Consider the following 21,340-nt stretch of genomic DNA (forward strand, 5'->3'; position numbering starts at 1 on the left):
ATTAGTGAATGCTTAGTGAAATAAGACAGAAAGAAAAGGAAAACTACTGGATGGTTTCCACTCATAGCAGGAGTATAAAGGACCAGGTAAGAAAATAATAATAATAACGAACAACTATATGCCAGAGACATTTTATGGGGTGGAGTGGGGAATGGGATCAAAAACGGTGAGGAGAGGAAAGTGCACTGGATTATGGTGATGGCACAGGGGTGATTTGGTGATGGGAAGCCCACAAAGATTACAAGTCAGATGGGGAAAAAAATGATGTAAAAATAAACTATTATTATTACTTAAAATATATATCCACTATTGGTGGGGAGAGGGGGAAACTGGATCAAAACAGGGGTGGTTAGAGCACAGGGCCTCCGGTGATGGTGCACAGGCGAACTGGTGGTGGGAACTCCTTGGGGACCATGCATGAGATACACTGAATGAAAATGAAGAGTGATGTAAAAATATATATTAAAAAAAAAGAAAAAGAACTATCTGCCCTAAGGGGAATTAAATAGGGAACCAAAAATGAGCAGCTAGCCTTTATGCTACAGAGCTGAGAACTCCTGGGGTCAGGAGGAGTAGGCCACCATGTTCTGCTGACTCCTCCGAATGGACACGGGCAACCTGTGCAGTCCAGTTACCCAAAGGCTGGATTCGAGGTGCACTGTACCAATAAACACTTTTGAGTAAGACTTTTGCGCCATGTTGCCTGCAAAGTGTCCTGGGTAACTCTGGTTAGCCCAGTACCTTGGCCAAGAGCTCCCTGTTAGTGTTGTGTGCTGGTGCAGTCTGTCCCTCAGCCACCACTTCAACCTGCCAATGCTCTCTGGGACTTCTGGCATATGTATGAAACTAGAGAAACTCACCCTCAAAACCAGATTTCTTTAGTGAAGGGAGTTGAACTGAATGGCTTCTCACATTTTTTTCTAGAGGTGTCATAATGAAAATTAAAGCCACAAATGAAAGAAGATGCTACTTGCTTCCGTAATGGCCAATACTCCCTGTAGTTTAACCCTAGCAGGAAACATAAGAACTGAACAACCGCGGACCCATGCCATTGGCCTCCCCACAGCCTGGCAGTGCCTGGCTCACATGGGGGTGCAGCTGCTGTGCTGGCTGGCAACGTGTGTTCCTGAGACAGGTCCAGGCGGCGGGCTCGGCTCCGCCTGGGTGGCAGGTTGAATTCCTTGACTTTCATCTGTTCCCATTAGTCTCCCTCAGCCTCCCTGTTTCCTGGAGGTGTTTTCTGTATTGCGCAATGATTATCCATTAAGAAGAACTGCAACAGCAGCAAAGTGTGGGGAAGTCCCATTATGCCAGAGATCTCCTGCATTACAATTGCACCCAGACTCCATCTCCTAAATATCAACCACACCCCATGACAGATTCTTTCCAAAGAGGGGTGTCTGTCAAGGAGTCAAGGTCTGCCAAGCGGGACGCAGGCTTTGCAGTCAGGGCCTCAGCTGGAGTCTGAATTCCCTTAGTCCAGCTTAGATAAGTTATAGCATGTTTTTATTTCGTCAAGACTCAAAGGACAAGAAAAGCACATGTTGTGCACCATGAAGACAGTGATGAAAATGAATGTGAGTGGGGCTTGGCCCATCGTCAGCATTCAACCCATGTTAGCTACGACTGCTTTATTATCCAGGCATTCATTGAGTGACTAGGTCTGAACCAAAAGTCAGATTGGTGAATGAGCTGCTCTCTATGGAGCAAAAATCATATTGCTATCAACTGCATCATGACGGAGAGTGGGACTTTCTGGCGCCAGGGAATGGGAGGTGGCCTTGCTGACGAAGGAGCTGACAGCCTCTGGGATGCCGCCGATGACAGTGCACGAGGCAGCCTGCAGGCTGGCCTGTGTCGGTCACCGCCCCTTTCTCCACCTCCACAGAAAGCTGTACACCTCACCAACACTGTACCCACAACACACACTAACAAGCATGTACAAGTCACCATGTGGGGAGTCACCCACTGGGCCAGTAGCTGCAAGAGGAAAAGGGACCAACACCACAAGCCTCAGAGCATCCACCAGACAGGCGCCCGGCCCTGGTGCAGCAGGAGAGCAGCACGAAGGGGATAACCCCTGGGCCTCCCTTGTGGCGCAAGGGGTGAAAAAGCACTAAGAAGCTCTCCGAAGACACCGCAGCATGAGTCTGATCCCCAGTAGGGAGGTGACCCACATGGTGCAACAGACCTCTCCTGACCTGCCTGCTGCTCCCCTCAGCAGTGTATTTCAGTTCTGGTCCTCACTCTGTCTCTGGTGAATCCGCTCACTCCCCCACCTCTGGCCTATACCCCAGCATAAATAAATCTTAAAGAAAAGCAAAGAAAGAAAAACAAAGCAGAATCTTATTGAATCTCACCGCATGGCCGAGAGCTTGGCAAGTCTGCCATCCTTACTCTGTCACAGCCCCTACCAGCAGTCCTTGCCGAGGGCACATAAATGGAACCACACATCTGCTGCAGTGCAACCGGGAGGCTGTGCCCACTCTCTACCTTGGCACTGAACTGAATTGTCACTAGAATCCTCGCCACCTTGGCTTTCAACAGAACCAGTGGCCACTGCCCAGAACAGCGAGCCATCAGCAGTAGTCTTCCCTTTCAGTAAGTGAAAGCCCAGTACAGGATGGCACAGGCCAGAGACAAAGTCAAAACAAGAGCAGGAGGATCCTTCCAGAGGAGGCAACACCAGGCCATCCAAAGGAGGCTTCAGCACTGTGGGCTGCGCATCAGTCCAGCACCCTCACCAGATTTTAAAATTACAGTGTAACGTAAATACAGTGAAGTGCAGGGAGACTTGGATCTTAAAGGTACCACCCACTGTGTATTTATACCCGTAAACACCCATGTCATCACACCAAACTTTCTAGCACCTCACAAGAGTCCTTCCTGTTTCTTCTCAATCAAAACACCCCCCTTCCTACAAGTATCTTTTTTTGTTTTTAAGATTTATTTATTTATTTATGCGTACAGACTGGGGTACAGGTGAGAGGTGCAGGGGTGGTGAGAGGATTCACCAGAGACAGTGGGGAGAAGAACAGGCGGATAGACGAGGTACACCGCTGAGGGAAGCAGAGGGCGAGTCAGGAGAGGTCTGCTGCACCATGTGGGTCACCCCTGGAGCAGGAGATCAAACTGAAGTAGCTGCAGCTCACTTGCAGCGCTGCGCTTTAACCTGCTGCGCCACCCCGCAAGTATCTTTTTTATTGCAGGGCTATGACTAGGTCACAATTTATTTTTCCTCGTATGTATGCAATATTTACTCCAGTTTGGGGCTGCCATGAATAAAACTACTGTGGATATTCTTAAACATTTTTTTTGTTTGTTTTTAAGTAATAGTCTGACTGCGATGGAATGCACATACCATACAATTCGGTCTATTAAAGCATACGACTCGGCAGTTTTTAGTGTATTTACAGAGTGGCACAACTATCACTTCTGTTTAATCCCCTAACACTGTGTGTTGTAGGTGTATGGTCTTCTCTCTTGGGCTACATCAGGGGTGAGGATTCTGGTTCATAATATAGACAGAATTCAACTTCAGTGCTTTCTAAATGAGAGAAGTTATTTCACATCCTCACTGACACCGGCTATTATCAGTCTCACTTGCCTATTGCCATCCTGGTGGTTTTGTGTGTCTCCACTTCTGTCCCAATTCCTGTTCTCCTACTAACCCAGAACAGGTGGAAAGTTGCCATTGCACTATTGCAGATTCATCCAATAATCTTGGGCGGTGGGGAGGGTCAGTTCTTTTTATTTTATTTTTTAAATAAACACCTATGAAAGCTGTTAGATAAAATGACAAATTAGGTTCCCTGAAATACCTGAAAAATTGAAAGGCACTTTAGAATCTATGGTGCCACATGAATGTGAATTTGTATTTCTCTAGATACTTCATGGGAAGAAGCAAAAAGTTTTCAACCCACAAAGATCAGCAGCTTTCAAACTATAACAGGACACAAAGTGCAAACAGCATTTTAAAATTTCTCCAACCACAAAGGAAAAGCTCATTGTTTTCAAGTAACAATATGATGGCAAACATTTGCTGCTCAGTACACATTATTTCATACACAACAGCATTCTGATGCAATTATACAATTAGTCCCACTTCACAAATGAGAAAACTGCCACACGGAGGCTAAGTAACCATCCCAAGGTTACCAATGAGTGGGCTTTCCTACCCAGGTCTTTCTATTTCCAAAATACTGGGTTATTAGTCACTACCCCCTACGGTCTTGTTTCTTATAAATCTCTGCTGAATAAATTTGCTAAATACTGTATTTCCCACAGAGCAACATGAAAAAAATTTTCAAGGAAAAGAAAGCCTTCCTAAGATGCTTAAGTACTGAAAACCAAGTCTTTTTACACACGTTTTCAAGTCAACAGTCGACAATGGTTGTAACTTGAGGAAAAGAACAACCATGACTGATGTCACAGAAGATGAATCGTACTTGACCAGCTGCGTGGCTCTCACAGCAGTGGTGCCTGGGTTGTGAAGAATCTCCAGAGCTGGACTGGGTGCTGTGGGGGTACAGGGAGAGACCCAGTCTCTCAGGTCTTAAGTGTGAACTCCTTTTCTAATTTCTCGTGGGTTCTACTATCTCTGAAGGGTGAACTTGGAAAGCATATTCCAATGAAAGGTAAAGCTGAATCACTGACAAAACCTTCCCTCCCAAACTGTTATGGATCTAAGCCCTAATGTTTCCAGGATGCACAGAGGGAAGTCAATAGCTCTAAATGGCCTGATGAAATGGCAGCAAACATTGGCTAATTTGGAATGGAAATGTCAACACTTAACAGTAGAATTTCTCAGGTGAAAATGCAAAGCCTGAAATTATGAGAATACCTGTTACAATCATTTGAAGAAGAAAACCTTTTTGTGGATGAAAATCCTCCTTGAGCGGGTGCACAACTAATAGAAGGCTACTTCTAGGTCAATCAAGCTGAGCATTTCCACTTTCAAGGAGATAAATCTAATTCACTATGAAAAAAAAATTTTTTTTAATTTCTTGAGGGGTGAGGTAGGCATCATACCAAGAACTAAGTAGAGACTAATCAACAAATGCTCCTGATTTCCATTTTCACTAAAATAAATAAATAAATAAATAAAAGAAACTTTGTGACAGTCACCAAATCCTTCACAGAACAAATTATGCATCAGGAGAAGAAGAAAACTTTTATATATCCTTCAGGCAATATTTATGGGGAGCTAGGCATTCTGCTAGGTGTGGACTCCCTCAGAACCACAGGCTCATACCTCAGTAGTTGTCTGGGAAGTACAGCCACCTGATTCTTATTTTTATTCCCCAAATGAGCCTGATTATTAGCCTTACTTTCTTCTCTCGACATGGAGGTGAGGGAAAGTGGTGGGCATTTTATTCATCAAGAGTAAATAACTGACAGGCCACTTACCTGTTATATATCATAATCACATACCTAGAAAACTGTGCAGAAAACAGATAAATAGGGAATCATGGCCTAGGGTGGGCAGGAAATAAACCAGAGAGGATTCTTCTTGAGGTCAGATGTGACGTGAGCCTGCTCCCCTGGGCACACCCCCACACCCCATCCCACCACCAGAAGTCACAGAACATGGAAACAAATGGGGTAATGCCGCAGGGAGATCTAGCCCTCCACAAATCTCCTATACAACACCCCCTGTAAGTGCACAGAAACAGTCAAATAAAATCATGAATATCCTAGCAGTGTTTACACACACACACACACACACACACAAGCATGTATGCAACAAGCAACTGTTGTCAACCTAAAAAACTGTTCTTGCTACATATTTGACTAATTGGCTATTTTGGAGTCATATAAACAAGTACAACCTGCTTGTACTTGACTGGCTGGCTTTAAAGTCCATGCAGTCTACTTATATACAAACAAAACAACATCACAACTTTTAATGACTGTCAGTTCCAAGTGCCAATTTAAAGTCAAGAAGGAAAAAGCATGTTTGGACTACTTTTTAACAAAGGAGAGAAATTTTTAAAAGGCAAACACAAGCAAATGACTATGGAGACTTGAAATGAATTCCACTTTGGGGTATGAAACAGGAGAAAAAGTGTGGGGAGGGACCCAGCGGGGTATATGAAGTCCCAGGGGCCAAGCCACCTAGATTACAAAGGTACAAGGGAATAGAATTGTTATTTTCACAAAATAATGTCAAGAAAATATCTACTAAAAGTCTGTCAGATATGATCACCTCTAATATGTGCCCAAACTTAGCTTTTCCATAATAAAAGTCCACATGTTTAGATTTCCAAAGACAGGTTCCCTTTTGTTAGCTGTGATTGCAGCAGCTCACTTTTGGGGACACAGACTTTCATTATGCCCTCTGCCCAGTTTTGATCAGGTGAAGCCACGTGCTTACAGCTCTTGCTGCTTCTCACCCCATGTAACTATGAAAAGCTAGGAATTTAATCCTTGAACCACCATCAGTTCTTGTTCCACGAAGCCATAGAAAGGGATTTGCAGACTTTTAGAATAATAAGTGGAGAGAAGCATATTTTTTTAAAGATTGATTTATTTATGTATTCAGAACTGGGGTACAGGCCAGAGGTGGGAGCATTCACCAGAGACAGACAGGCAGACTGACAAAGTACACTACTGAGGGGAGCAGCCAGTGAGACAGGAGAGGTCTGCTGCACCATGTGGGTCACCTCCCTACCCAGGGATCGAACTCACGCTGAAACAGCTGTGGCGAACTTCATAGCCCTGCTCCTTAACCTGTTGCACTGGGAAGGGCCCCCATATCTTACTTTTTTAAATTAAGATAAAGTTTACTTAGAGGAAAAAGAATAAAACCAAAGACTCCTGGGCCTGAAATGTCAGGGAGGTCAAAGACGCCCTAGGGGTCTGTGTCTAGGAATATTTAAAATATTTTCCCTCTATTCCTCTTTGTGACTGCTCTCTCCTAGTGGCACACTCCTCCAGGCAGCTGGGCCCATTCCCCCAGCTCTTATCTTGGAGTTTCTCTTTTACCGACCCTGTCCAAGCTCTCGTTAATTCTCTCAAGATTTACTGTCCTGTACTACTTAGCCCTCCTGGATTTGCTGCCCTCATCTCTGAAGTATGTTTTGGTTAGCCCCTCTTAGAATTCACTGCCCTTATCTCAGAAGTCTCTTCAGTTCTCCTGAAGCTCCCTGCCTGTACTTCCCCTGGAAGCTGCAGCTTAACTCAGACCTGCCCAGGACTCAGAGGTTCAGGCCTTGGGGAACTTAGTTCTATGGATACAGATGGAGTGTTTTTAGGAGAAAAAACGGACGTAAGCAGAAAAACAGCCCCTTTAAAGAACTGTGTATTGCAAGCGCACCAGTGGGCCAGTGGCCGGTACTTCACAAGATACATGCAAACTTCTATCGTTACTTCTTTTTTCCCCTATCTTTAATTCTGATGTGAGCACACAGACCTGCAAAGGCACATGTATCAGTAGCACAAGAGCTGCATTTAAGCACTCCCTTGGCCAGTGCTTGAATCTCAATACCAGCCTCCCACAGACTGAGCACACAGCGATTCATTCTCCAGTGGAAGCCCTGCAAACTTTCCCAAGTAACTTGTCTTTCGTTGGGAAAAAAAAATCACATTAAAATTTAAATCATCTTGGACACTAGCAGTACCCATAAAACCTTGCCATCAGGAATTTACCAAAATTTGGAGTATTTCCGCAGTAAATGAACTAAAGCACACTCATTCGGGTCAAAAATTGTGAAATCCAGAATTGTTGCCATATCCTTGCAGCACAGAACATTGTGATGGTCAATGGTACTAAAAATAACCATGAAAAAATTAAGAGTTCGTAATAGGAAACATGAAAAACAACAGCCTGTTCCAAAATAGCAAAACGTCCACTAGCATCATTCACTTCCCCATGAATTATTTTGACAATAGGAAATAGAATTAAAATTTTTCCTTTAATCTAAAATTGTATTTCTCCACCCATGTGCCCTCTGGGAAAATCTTGTCTATAAACAAATAATTCCCACATAATGGCTGGCTGTTTCCATATAGCCCCACAATGACAGACCATCTCCCTAACTTGACACTTCATGTTCCTGTCACTTTATCAGTGATGTTGTGGAAAGACTTTGACATGTTATGATTGCCCAGAGAGAGACTGTAAAGGAAATTATGTTGCTGCCCCTAGATTTTAATTTTCCATGAAAAATGATTCTTACTGCCATAGCTGCTTAGACTGTGAAAGAGAGAAAATGATTTCATTAGGAAACACCAGAATTAGATTTTTAAAGCACACATTTTCAACATGAGAGTTACATTACGGCACAGCTTCACTGGGCTTCCAAGTTTATTTTCATCAGGCCATTCCAGAACACATTAAGGTGCTGAATGACAACTGAAGGAAGAAAATAAAAGCAATCTGAAACTGCTACAGAGAAAGTAGCTTATTCACGAGCTCTTAAATGTGACAGGAAGAAGGAGTGAGAGACTTAAGAAGTTGAGAAGATGGGAGAAATACTAATAGCGAGATGACAGAAACAGCCTTCTCTTTTTGTGAGTCCCTTTAAGCATCCAGAAATTGTGGAAAGACAACCAGAGAACGCCACATCCAGCAGATGGTGACGATGATGACAGAAACAGTGATGAAGATCATAAAGAAGAAGTAATTGTGTTCATTTCAGCAGCACATCTAAAACTGGAATGGTACAGAGAAGATTAATACCCTGAGATGGATAATATGCAAATTCGTGAAGCATTCTGGGTCTGGGTTGTTTTGGTAACTATTTGAGGTGATAGATGTTTACTAGGCTTACTGTAGTGATCATTTCGCAATACGCACAGTTCACATTATTACGTTGTACATCTGAAATGTACAGAGGGGAGGACGTAATCACAGTGACACAGTAGGAAGCAGAAAGAGGAAAAGAATCAACACTATTCATCATAGACTTGACTAATCAGAGCAAACATGCTTGGCATTATAACTATACTTCAGGAATTTCGCTTTTCTGTAGTATGTGTGTGTGTGTGTGTGTGTGTGTGTGTACAGGTGCCAAAACTGAACCTCAAAATTTTGAATCCTGAACTTTCCAGAAAGATTTATTTACTTCTCTCCTCCTTAGAAGTTCAAGGTATGTATGATTCAATATTAAGCCTTGGAACTTCTCTGTAAGTATATCTAAAAAAATTAAATAGAGAATAAAAAATTACATTATTTAGCAGTTATTAAATCTGTGTGATTCCATATTAAAAAGACTCCAAGTTCGCTCTTTTTCCTTTTTTAATTCCATCAGAAACAGCAAGAATTTTACCAGTTACCTTGGAGACATCTGAACATTCCAAACCTTGAACCTATCCATTGACTATGCTTTTACAAATTCATCCTATACTTAAAACATGTGGAATTAGGGCCCTCCCTGGTGGTGCAGAGGTTAACCACAGCACTAAGAAGCTAAAGCCACTTCAGCATGAGTTCGATTCCCACCCACCCCGGAGGTGACCACACGGCGTGGCAGACCTCTCCTGAACTGCCCGCTACTCCCCTCAGCAGTTTACTTCATCAATCTGCCTGTTCTGCTCCCCACTCTGTCTCTGGTGAAGCCTCTCACTGCCCCCTCATCTCTGGCCTGTACCCCAATTCTGTATGTGGAATTATATCTAGTAAACTGAGGTAACCAATACTTCTTAGTTCAGTATCTTGGCAATAGGTCAAGAGAAATGTCAACATGTCACCAAAACAAGAAAGACACACTTGGAGACCTGGCAAAACATCCTGAGAAAGCAACAGTCGAAACTCAGAAAAATTCCTATCCAGTTAAGAGTTCTCCATAAGAGTAAATGAAAAGCTGAAACTTACCAGCAGAACCTTCTCAACTCTTTTAAGAGAAACTCCTACATGGGAAACACAGTTCAGGACAGCGGTCATGTTGCTACACAAGAGGTGTTGTTATGGAGACAGCTCTGAAGGCTCCCTGGCAATCCCAGTGTATAATTAAGGCCAGTGGCCATGGAACAGCCAGCAGGGTGGTCTCCATGGAAACCATCAAACATACATTTTCACAGGCACAAGCAACTGTTCTGAATCAATGACTATGTAGGTTTAAAAACACTGTGAATGGTGCATCAATTGCTTCTTTTGTTAGACAACATCTGATTAAATATACCATGCACATGCAGGCTGAATTCTGAGCAATGTCGACAATCCACAACTAAATTCACCACTGAGAACTAGTGAAAACTGATGGTAAATTCTGTTAATTTGGTGAAAGAATTAAACTAGAAGCCGAGGAACCCCTGCCAACCGTGGACATTCACTATTACACCTTTAAGCATTCCTTCCACCCAAACTCAGATGATCCAAATATTATTTGACCCCCTCAATCAGATAGACATTATTTTTATACTTGTTTATGCATGAGAAAAAAGACACACCTAGAATATGGCAGATCTGGGATGTAAAGCTAAGTCCAACTTAAGTCTTAACCCATGTTTAGATGACTACATCATCAACATACTGTGTGCTGGCACAGCATTTTGTCACTCCCCAGACTCATTCACATACATTATCTCACATATTCTGACTTTATCTTGAAATATTAAGAAGTCCAAGTTCTAGCATTTTCTAATTCGGCAACATTTGCCTTCTTGATCCTGTCTCTGTGCCCCACTACTGCACCACCACACACTCCAGGGTGGACAGGCCCACGTCTAGACTTCTCCGTCACCCCGGGGACTGTGTGTGCACCATGCTGTCATGAGCAACCAAGGGAGAGGAAAACCTGCTGCCTTCAAAATGAAATTTTTTGCCTGTCAATCTCTAAATAAAAACAGGGATAAACACTCAATGAACAACTTGTACCATTAATATGTAATCTTGCAAGTGAGAAGGTGAAATTTGATGATAGGAGTCTGGTGGTCAACTGGTTTCCTATTAGTCTGACTGGTAATATCAAAGACTTTAACTCTGACAAATGCTTTCTTAAGTAGGTACTAATAATGAGCGATAAGGTTTCTAGCAGACCACTGTTACCTACTGGTACAATTAAATGTAAATGCCACCAGCTCTTCTTAAATACAGTCAACACTGTCAGAGTTCATCAGAGCCATGACACTTGGGAGCTGTCTTAGGCATCTTCTAGTCCTGACTCCTTCCTTTGTGGATGAAACAACGGAACACTAGCAGTGAGCAGAGAGGGAGTGCTCTTTTCCTTTCCTTCCAGAAACCCCAGTCCCTCAATCTCACACCTCATGGCAAAGCCTCCCTCCCATCACTGCCCTTCTGCTGTGCCTGAGTAAAAAGGCTCTCCATATTCTCTAAAGCTCCCCTTCCAAGCTCTTTCCACCTCCTGTTGATCTTGTTCTCCATTTCCCCTGGTTCTCTAGAACTTCAAATCTCTCTGTGTATGGATTTGTTTCTTTTCCACTTTAAAGCCCACCGAAGTCCTTCATTTCCTAGGAAAAAAGCTCCTAGATTGGCCACCCCATGGCCACCAGCGATCACAGTCTCCTATCCCCTTCTCAGGCATCATGAATATCTATGCTCCATAGCTGCCCCACTCCACCCAGTCCTTTCACTAAGACTGTTTCCCAAAGACTAGCAATGTCCAAGCCCTTTTCCCAATCAGGATCTCTTTGACCTCTTGGCTGCATTTTACTTTAATTTCTTAAAATTCTTTCTTGGGCCCTCCTTGGTTTAACAGTGGGTTAAAGCACAGCACTGAGAAGCTAAAGCCACTTTAGCATGAGTTCAATCCCCGCCCCGGAGGTGACCCACATGGCACAGCAGATCCCTCCTGACCAGCCCGCTGTTCCTGCAGTGTACTTTGTCAATTGACCTGTTCTGCTCCCCACTCTGTCTCTGGTGAATTCTCTCACCGCCCCTACACCTCTGGCCTGTACCCCAGTTCTGTATGCATAAATAAAAATAGATCTTTTTAAAAAAATTCTTCCTTGACTTCACTGAACTTTCCTGGTTTCTCCTTCTACCTCCTAGCTATTACTCTTTTCTCCTTAATATTCATCTCTGGCATCAAAGCAGCTCCCCAGTGGAGTGCTATCCCTCTGCTCTGCTCTACCCAAATCCTTTCATTCTCTTAGTGAGCTCACCTACATATTCATTTTCTTGAGTTCAATTCCATCTCTCTTACCAGCAAAGAACAAGAGACATACAAAGCCCCTGCACTTCACCCCATGTTTCCAACACTCCTTTTAGGTGTGCTTTCACCACACACATTTGTCTAAAACATATTTCCCCTCAAAAGATGTTCTTTCACAATCACTGCCACTTCTCTCCCTTCTGCCATGGATTTCCTGAGACTCTGACTACCAACCTTGGAGACATTTGTCATCTTTCCTGTCCATCAGTCCTAGGTCCAAACTATCATTACTAGCTTCCTACCTGTTGTAAAACCTGAGTCTTTGTGATCTTTTTATCACATCATGCAATAATTATGTAAAATAATTAAATTTTCTTTTCTTTCATATTTTCGGTCAAGCTGGACCTTTCATATTTATTCTTGCCATTATTACTTTAATTTACTTCTCTTCTACATGCTTGAAATTCATTTACAATCTGTTCAAAGCACCATAATGATCTTTCTAAAACACTATTAACAAATAGTCTCACTCAGTTGTTTACAGGGCCTCTGTAGCTTGTCTTTCAGGACTTGCTATAATCTCTATCAGTATGCAATTTTCCCCTAAGCCCTATGCTCTCTCCACCTTCACTAGTCAGATTTATTTCCTCCTGGTTCCTCACATGCTCATCTGTCTCAGGGGCTCTCACACTCACACAGGAAGGTCCTCATTCCACTATTCCACCTTTCCCAGACAACCAGCACTTGTAGTGTCAGTCACTCGGCTGCTTCCCTCTACTCACACTGCTCTCCCTTCCTCAGCTCCTGAAGTCAGTACCACCTGGCTCAATAATGTTTCCTAAACGCCTCACACGAGTTACTCTTAGCTTCTGTGGATTGTAAGATAACTTTGGCAGGCACAGCACATGTACTAATGCTTCCTACCACCCCATGGCTCCAAAGGCATACCTACTAAATGTTGACTGGTTGCTAGAATCATGTAAAAAAAAAAAAATCACTCAAAGAAAGATTATTTACTTTGATTTAAGATACTTCTAATATCAGCAAAATGGTAAGAATCTAGTATATCTTCAAAACCCATGGAATAGTTGATCCAGACAGGAAGTAAATTATGACACAGGAAAGGACCTGGGAGATATGTCGGTGTGACAATGAGGGAGGGTCAGCTCTCTCTCAGATACCCACCTCAGACTGACAGGCCCCTAAGGGTGATGCCACTCTAGTCCTGACCCTCTGTGCATTAAATACCAACCATCAAAAACAAAGCCAAATCAAGAGTCAAATCCAAAGCAAACTACAGGAAAGTTATTTTCTCAGGATCATCAAAAGAACAGGCTAAGGGGCCCTCCCTGGTGGCACAACTGGTTAAAGTGCAGCACAATGAAACTATCCACAGCCACTGCAACTCAAGTTCAATCCCCTGCCAAGCAGCCACTGCAACGTGAGTTCGATCCCCGGCCAAGGAAGTAAGCCACATGGAATGGCAGACCTCTCCTGTCCTGCCTGCTGCTACCCTCAGCAGTGTACTTCAGTCAATCTGACTATTCTGTTCCCTACTCTGTCTCTGCTGAACCCTTTCACCCCACCCCTATGGCCTATATTCCAGGTCATGTATGCATAAAATAAATAAATCATAAAAAAACAAGAAGACTAAGTTTTGGTTTTCTGGCCTACCCACCTCAGGAAACACCTCAGGAAACAAAATGGGGGCAACTTAAAGAAAGTGTTCTTATAGAGAGCACTTTTAAATGGGTGTAAACACTAAATCCCTAGAACCCTAGAGTGTCAAAGCTGCTGTTTGGGTATGCCTCTCTTTTCCTGGCTCATCCTCAACTCAGTTGGTCGCAGTTGTTTCTTCTGAGAGGGGGCTAAGAACTCTGATCGATTAGAAGTTAATAGGCTGAGACAAAGCATTGCTTAATCCAAGAAGAATTCTCATGTAAGAACTCAAATATGTTGGAGAAATTCAGTAGAAGAAAAACAATCACGTCACAGCTTTACATGTCTACATATTTCATTGCTTTCCCCTTAACTTCATTTACTTCTTCCTGCATCCACTTTTTAAATGGGAAGGGAGCCCAAGATTTTATGAAGATGCAGTAGACTTCATGTGCCCGAATTTATCATTATCAAGGAAGAAAGATTTTAAAAGGCTGCTAAATATTCTGTTATTTTCAGCTTCGTAGACTGTTTCTAAAATTTCCGGAGAGAAAACCAGTAATAGTGATAACAATATAAAGTGACTTAGGAAGCACTTTTTCCCATGTGGAACATAATGGAACCCAAGGAAGACAGCAAGAAAGATGAGTACAGAATAAAAGCATGGATGCTTTCTCTTAGAACTTGGAGGAGACAAAGTTCCAATTCATCGGAAAATGGCAGAAAATGAGAACTTTTGGAGCAAAGAAGGCTCCAGCTAACCCTTCCTCCATTCTGTCTGTGTTATTTCCATTTTTCATAGAATCCAATTACCCTCTGGGGCCAATGGGACATCTTTCTGCATTATCTTCCCAATGTGCAAGACATCTAGAAGAGTCACAGTGACATCATGTGTACATGCTGGATCACTAAACATAATAAACTGCATTTCAAATGTCATCCCATTTTGATGTGTAAGAGGTCTAAAGAATGGATAAATATTCTGCTAGTGACAATCACAGTGTTACCGTCAAATAGAAAAGAAGAAGAGAGGTCAGTACTAAGACTAGAAAAGACCTTAATGGCTCATCTAGTCTAATCTTTCACATTTAAAAAGGACTAGCATTAAATCACAGAAGCCATTTAAAAAATTTTACTTTTTTGAGTTAACTACAGGGGAGAAAATGATATATGTCTCTCAGAACTTACAGAGAAAAAAAATATATAATAAATAAAACAGTGATTCATAAAAACTAATGGTCAAATATGCAGCCATACACAAAGGAAAAAATAATCCTAAAGGATAAGAGTTAGCACTGTACTTGCAGCATTTACTGTTTTAGAGTTTTCAGGAATGATTTATATGTCATAAAATTCCCCCCAATGTAAATGTAAAATTCAATGCTTTTTAATAAACAAAGTTAATAAACTTAATTGATGATATACCGATTACCACAATCCAATTTTAGAACAATTCCATTACCCCCCCAAAAAAACCTCAATGGGCCCTCCCTCGAAGTGCAGCACTGTGAAGGTAGCTGCATCTGCTTTAGCATGAGTTCAATCCCCAGCCAGGGAGGTAACCCACATGGTGTGGCTGACCTCTCTTGTCCCGTCCACTGCTCCCTCAGCAGTGTGCTGCAGACCTTGCCTGTCTCATCCATTGCTCCCCTCAGCAGTGCACTTCGTCAGTAGGCCTGTTCTGCTCCCCACTCTGTCTCTGGTGAATCCTCTCACCGCCTCTGCACCTCTGGCCTGTACCCCAGTTCTGTATGCACAAATAAATCTTAAAAAAAAAAAAAAACTTCCTCAAGCCTATATGTAATCCAATCTCTGCTCTAAGAAATCATTAATATACTTCACTGCCTCCTATAAATCTGCCTTTTCTGAAATCTCACATAAGTAGAATCATGATATATTTTCTTTTGTGACTGTATCCTTTGACTTACCATAATATTTTTCAGATTTATCTATATTGCAGCAATGTATTAGTAGTCCATTCCTTTTTTACTGCTGAACAGAATTCCAATGATACATTCACATTGATGGACATTTACAGTTTCCAGTTTGGGGTGTTTTGAATACTGCTGCTCTGAGCATTCAAGTTCAAGTCTTTTTGTGCACAGATGGTTTCATTTCTTTTGTGCCGATTTCTAACAGGATTACTGGGTTGTATTGTATAATTAGTTTACGTGTAAACTTCTAAGAAACTACTAGACAGTTGTCTGCCATTTTACATTCCCACCAGTTATTTTCAGTTTCTCCACTTCCTTGTCAGCACTTGATATTGTCCATAATTTTTTATTATCACCATTCTAGTATGTACTAGATCTTTTAACCTCCTCATTCAGTCAAGCTGAAAGTCAGTATCTAAATTCTGCTGGAATGAGAATTACTGATGTGATTAAAAAGTATTATTAAAGCTATAAAAAACACTTTCACCATGTACGTGAAATCCTCACTATGAAATCTTATTTTCAAAGAAATATATTTACTTTTGTTTTCTTGACAGAAAAACCCAATAAACATAAAGATAACTAAAGGCGCAAGTGTAGAAGATTATTTCACTACATTAATCTAGAGAGCTCACCAAGCATGCTGCTAACTCGACTCCCTTGCTGGTACTGGAAAAATGAAATGCTCCACTACAAAGAAGCTAGTTCCAAAGCATTTCTGAGCTGCTTTTCTGTTCTGCTTCCTTCTAATTTTCCCTGTTCTCTACCTTATGATTAACCACAGTCAATCAGATACACAATAAGCATTCTCATAATAATTATTTTATTGGAGGCTTTGTCAAAGTCTCCCAACTGGCCCAACAAACATAAAGATAACTAAAGGCACCAACGTAAAAGACTATTTCTTTTTCTATCACCTCTGTCAGGCTGAGGCCTCTTGGGCAAGTCACTGAGCTCCACAGCTTGCTCAGAACCCCCAAGAGTCAAAATAAGAGCTGCTCACAATGAGCAGAAGGCAACATTAAAGTTCAAGGGAATTAAGAGGATTACTGAAGACAAGTTTCAGGCGTGTGTTAAAAGGTAATGGCAAGTTGAATAAACAGCTGAAAACCACAGAAAATGCTACCTGGATGAATGAAGGATCTATGAGTAGAAATGATTTTCTGAAGAAAACCTGACATTACACAGCCTCTGAGAACCCTGGGCACAAATGCTCCTGAGCCAGATTTTCCCCACCCCTTCCCTTTCTCTTACCTTCGCAAAGAATATCCAAGCTGCACACTGCCCTGGGGCCATAAGGCTTTTTAGCTTCACTGTGCTGAACATGAGAAAGAATCCAAAAATCCCACTGGAAGAAGAAAATATTTTTTATTAGTGAGGCCCATCTTTCTTTAGTCATTAGCTTTGTTACATTTTACTAATTTTTAATCATTACACAACCTCTGTCTCACCTGTTTTCTAGTGTTCTCTGGATTAAAAACTCCAAAAATTAAAAAAATGATTAAGTTCTACTTTCCTAAGGAGCTATAATGAACACGCCATTGGCGGGTGGGGGAGGGGCGGACAGACATTTAGGAGAGCTCTGATTAAATCATGACAGAAAAACAACGTGGGGATGATACTTCCTGACTTCCTGCTCATTCCGTCTTGTTCCTTGCACTTAAGTGTTTGCCAAGGTAGAGATCTGGTTGTTTTTTTTTTTTTTTTTCAATTAGAGCAAAGTGCAAGTGCCAAGGAAGGCTTCCAGAGTGAATCTCAGCAGAAGAAGACAGAGGGTCTGGACTGGCCGCTGGAGTCATGTGAAAAGTGGTGGCTCACTCAGAACAGAAGTCCCCCAAATTAGGTGCACCTGTGAGCCTACAGAAAGCTGGGCTTTAGGAATATTAACCTAAAACAATGCATGTGATCTAAAAAAGCACCTCTCTCCCCATCCTCCTCAGGGAGTCTGAGGACTGGGCTGCATTTCAGGGACTATTCAGAAGTGTGGACCAGAAAGGGCACTGACACAGCAGAGACCTGGAGAAGTAGCAGCTAGTGATGGGCTCTTTTCAAAAGCCTCATTGTGTGGCCCAGAGCAAAGCAAAGAGAATTCCAGACAGAACGGCCACTCTGGCATTGGGACGTAGAGCAACTGGGGGCAAGAGTGCATCAGAGACTCCAAGACGGAAGGAGAGGCTGACTTCCTGGAGATATATGCAAGTGGGAGCTTGAGTGTGACTTTTATTTAGTTGAAGGCTGAAGAGCTATGACTGCAGCTGCACCCCAAACCAGAGGGGCATGTCTTTCCGGTTGTACCCCATGTGTACGTCCAGGTCTCACTGCCATGGTGCCCTCTGCCTTTCATTACAGATGCTGGTGAGTGACTCCAGCCCAGATGAGCTTTGCGAGGGAAATTTCTGGTCATGGGCTTCTCTGTATTTTCCCCCAACAGAGCAGAACACGGTGTGTTAAGAGAGTATGTGTACCACGTTTTGTGGGTTTACTTGGAAGCAGGACAAATGGAATTAAATATACTTAAGGCCAAATTTCACAGAAATGTGTTTCTTCACTTCATTAGATTAGTTCACAGCCGCATGCTCAGGGCAGGAGCAGAGCAAGGCATGGGGTTTCCTTTGTGTGTATGTCAGCCTGGATGGTCTGTAAAATCTGTTGAGATTCGCATCCTCAGTCCTGAGACAGGACAGTTGTGGATTAAGACACCGAGTATCTCAGACCGCAAAGGCAAAGGGCCCCCAGTGGGTGAGTGACAAGCTGGAATTAAGGACCTGGGTTTCTCTTCATGGCTGTGCTCACTGAGCCTCATAACCTTGGCTAAATCCCCTCTATTCGTTCCCCTCCTTAGATTCTGTGCTCTTAAAGAAGGAATAAGCGTAGTGGTTTTCATCCTACACTAAGGAAATCAGAGACTTTCAGAGTAGAAGGTTTCTTGACTCCAAACCTCACTTTACCAACGAGCAATGGGAGGCACAGGCACAGTTAGAATCCAGGTTCCTGAGTCTGTCAACAGTTCTCGGTGGCTCTTCAAACTTCATCATGGAAATGTGTCCTTGACCAGAGATAGACTTGCACATTGAAGGGGTCATGGCTGCGAGGTTTGGAGTAGAAAGTGAGGCAGCCAGCATTCTGGATGCTCCTCTTGGTGGCTTCCACCTGCTGCATCCAAGGAAGGATGCCCTCACAGGTGCCTGTCCAACCTCCCTCAGGTCTTTGCCTCTCCTCTCTACCTCCAGCCAGAGCAGAGATGATAATGGCTGTCATTAACCAAGCAGCATGTTTAGGGCTTTACATTTTTCTTTTCTGGGTCTTCCTACCACTCAGAGAAATAAAATCTATGTACAGGGTACATGGTGGGGGGGGGGATGCAGGCAGAAGGGCTTATCATGATATCTACAAGGAGACCATGGCTAGAAGAGGCTGTTCTCTGCTGCAAGCCTGCCTCCACAAGGGCCCATGCAGGGGAAGACACAGTTGAGCAACAATGCCTTCCAGCCCACCATTCAGTTCCTTCTTGGTGGTCTTTGTGGTCACCTGGAAACACTCTTCCAGCAGGGAGAGCTCACTGGTGAGGTCTGTGATGCTCTCGGTGAAGGTCTCCTGGGGCTGCAGTCCAGGGTGGTCTGTACAAGGGCAATGACCTTGTGCTCAGCGGGGTGGAGCACTAGATAGCCAGCCAACAGCACTTGCGGGTCCTGCAGCAGCTGCAATTTAGTGTTTCCTAGTGTGCAATCTCCGTTGATGTGAACAAACAGGTTTGGGGTAACGTGGTGTCCTAGTTAGTGATAATCGTCTCCCCTTGGAAGAATTAGAATGATTAGAAGGCATGAAGGGCATTCATGCTTATGCCACAGAGGTGTTCAAACTCCTACAGATCTTACTTATACACATAATCACCCAGTACTCATACAATCTTTCCACTTTACATATGAGAAAACTAATCTAAGCTTGGGAGAGCCAGGATAACTTGCTCAAAGACCAAACAACCAACCAACATCAAAGCTGGAATTCAAGCCAAGCCCAAGGCTGCCACCATAGCAGACTACATCTTTGAGCTGTCCAAGGAAGCCTTTCCAACCAAAAAGCCATAACAAAGTTAATGGGGTGAGGATCCTGGCAATGAAAGGGGGGCAGGATGGATTTGAACTTCCATGTTTCTGAACATATCCATTTAATCGGCCTACATCCTGAGTGTTTCCCGAGGCCAACTACTAATGGTCACTTTAGCTATTTCCTAGTTGCTGGTCTCCAAAATCTGCTTCTCAGAATCTTAGGGTTCAGTCAGGATTTTCTGGAGCAAGAGGGATACCAAGCTAGAAGCCTAGAGTTGGAATTCTGAACCCAAATCCTCCCCTGGACTAAATCAGTTTCATCAGTTTTATATACTGAAATACTGTGTAAAATTTTCTTATGGAGAAAATCAAATTGGGGGAATCCTAGCTTCTCTATAAGTTTGAAAATCACTGCCCTGGTGGAGGATCAGGATAGAATAGCAGTCCCCACAGGCTCCAGGTCCCCCACACTCCTGAGGGTATCACAACAACCCATCAATGGTCACAGAGCTGCCGGCACCTGCACCCGCCACCACGCTCTTCTGCCACTCACTCAGATAACTGGCAACGACCCTGAACTTCACAGAGGGCAAGACGCAGCTGGTAGTAAAGAAACAAACAAACAATGATCCAAGGAGCTTTAGGAATTAAGATTACCTGGCACAGCAGCTACCATGGAATCTGTAGAAATACAGGAACGGAAAGTCCAGGACGCTGAGGAGGTCACCTGAGGGGTACAGCAAGGGTGAAATGGTGGTCCACACACACTCTCTACCCCAGGCTGCGCCAAGTGTCTTTAGCAAGGCAGCACTCAGGGCTGAACTACACAGTACTGAGTCCACTCTGGGCTTCTGAAGGTTTTTATGCTAATTGTCTACAAGTAATATATCCTAATAATGCTGATTTAGTAAAAGTTTGCCCTGTACCAAAAATTGTATGCACATAACCTCTTTCAATCCTTGGGACAACTCTAAAGTTTTATTATCCCATTTTAAGTGGAGCTTTGCCTAAGATTGTGCAACTCCTGAACTGTGGAGCCAGAATGTGAATCCCCACCACTCAGAATCCTAGGATTTGAGCATAGACCCCAAAAATCGTCTTTTAAAGATGTCTCTATTCTTTTCTGCCTTATGTCTAAAAGAAAATTTAAAAAAAAGATTATGAATGCATGCTTCTGACATCTTTTTTCATTTTTGCATTAATTACATAACAATCAGCACAGGGGTCAGATGGCCATGCTACTCATTTTAGTTTAAGGTCCAAAGGGTACATTTATTTCTAGTGAAGTAAATTCATTCTTTTAGTTCCACTTGGTGCAAGAGGAAATAATCACACATATTGGCTGCTTCCCTCTCTGGAATTTGAACTTGGTAACAAACAAGAAGTCAGGAGATTAAAAAAGCAGAAGGCCTTCCAAAAATGTCCAGAGAAAAGGAATTAAGCATTTCCACAGCAGATTGCTTAATCCCTCCAAATCTGGAATTGCTGGGACTCTGGAGAAGCCAGGCCTTCCTCCCCCCAGGACTTGATATGTTTTTGTGGGTATTAGGCTGATTTTCTTCTAGCCACAGTTCCCCAAGTGTGCTATGGATCAGACTTCATCACTGCACAGTGCTAATCAGCCTTGCATCCAAAGGACATGATA

The 21,340-nt window shown here is 42.9% G+C and overlaps 1 protein-coding gene across 2 annotated transcripts in view; it reads right to left on the bottom strand.

Moving 5' to 3' along the window:
• Window positions 1-21,340, bottom strand: part of TMEM241 (transmembrane protein 241) — a 101,352-nt gene that overhangs the window by 23,669 nt on the left and 56,343 nt on the right. For both annotated transcript variants that reach the window (XM_012725767.1, XM_012725766.1), the window contains 2 exons: window positions 20,353-20,422; window positions 16,904-16,997 (listed from right to left, as the gene is read on the bottom strand). In XM_012725767.1, coding sequence (XP_012581221.1) covers window positions 16,904-16,997; window positions 20,353-20,422 — 164 coding nt within the window. The remainder of the gene's footprint in view (window positions 1-16,903; window positions 16,998-20,352; window positions 20,423-21,340) is intronic.

This window comes from Condylura cristata, unplaced genomic scaffold (assembly GCF_000260355.1).
Source record: "Condylura cristata isolate star-nosed mole 26May11 unplaced genomic scaffold, ConCri1.0 scaffold00016, whole genome shotgun sequence".
NCBI lineage: Eukaryota > Metazoa > Chordata > Mammalia > Eulipotyphla > Talpidae > Condylura > Condylura cristata.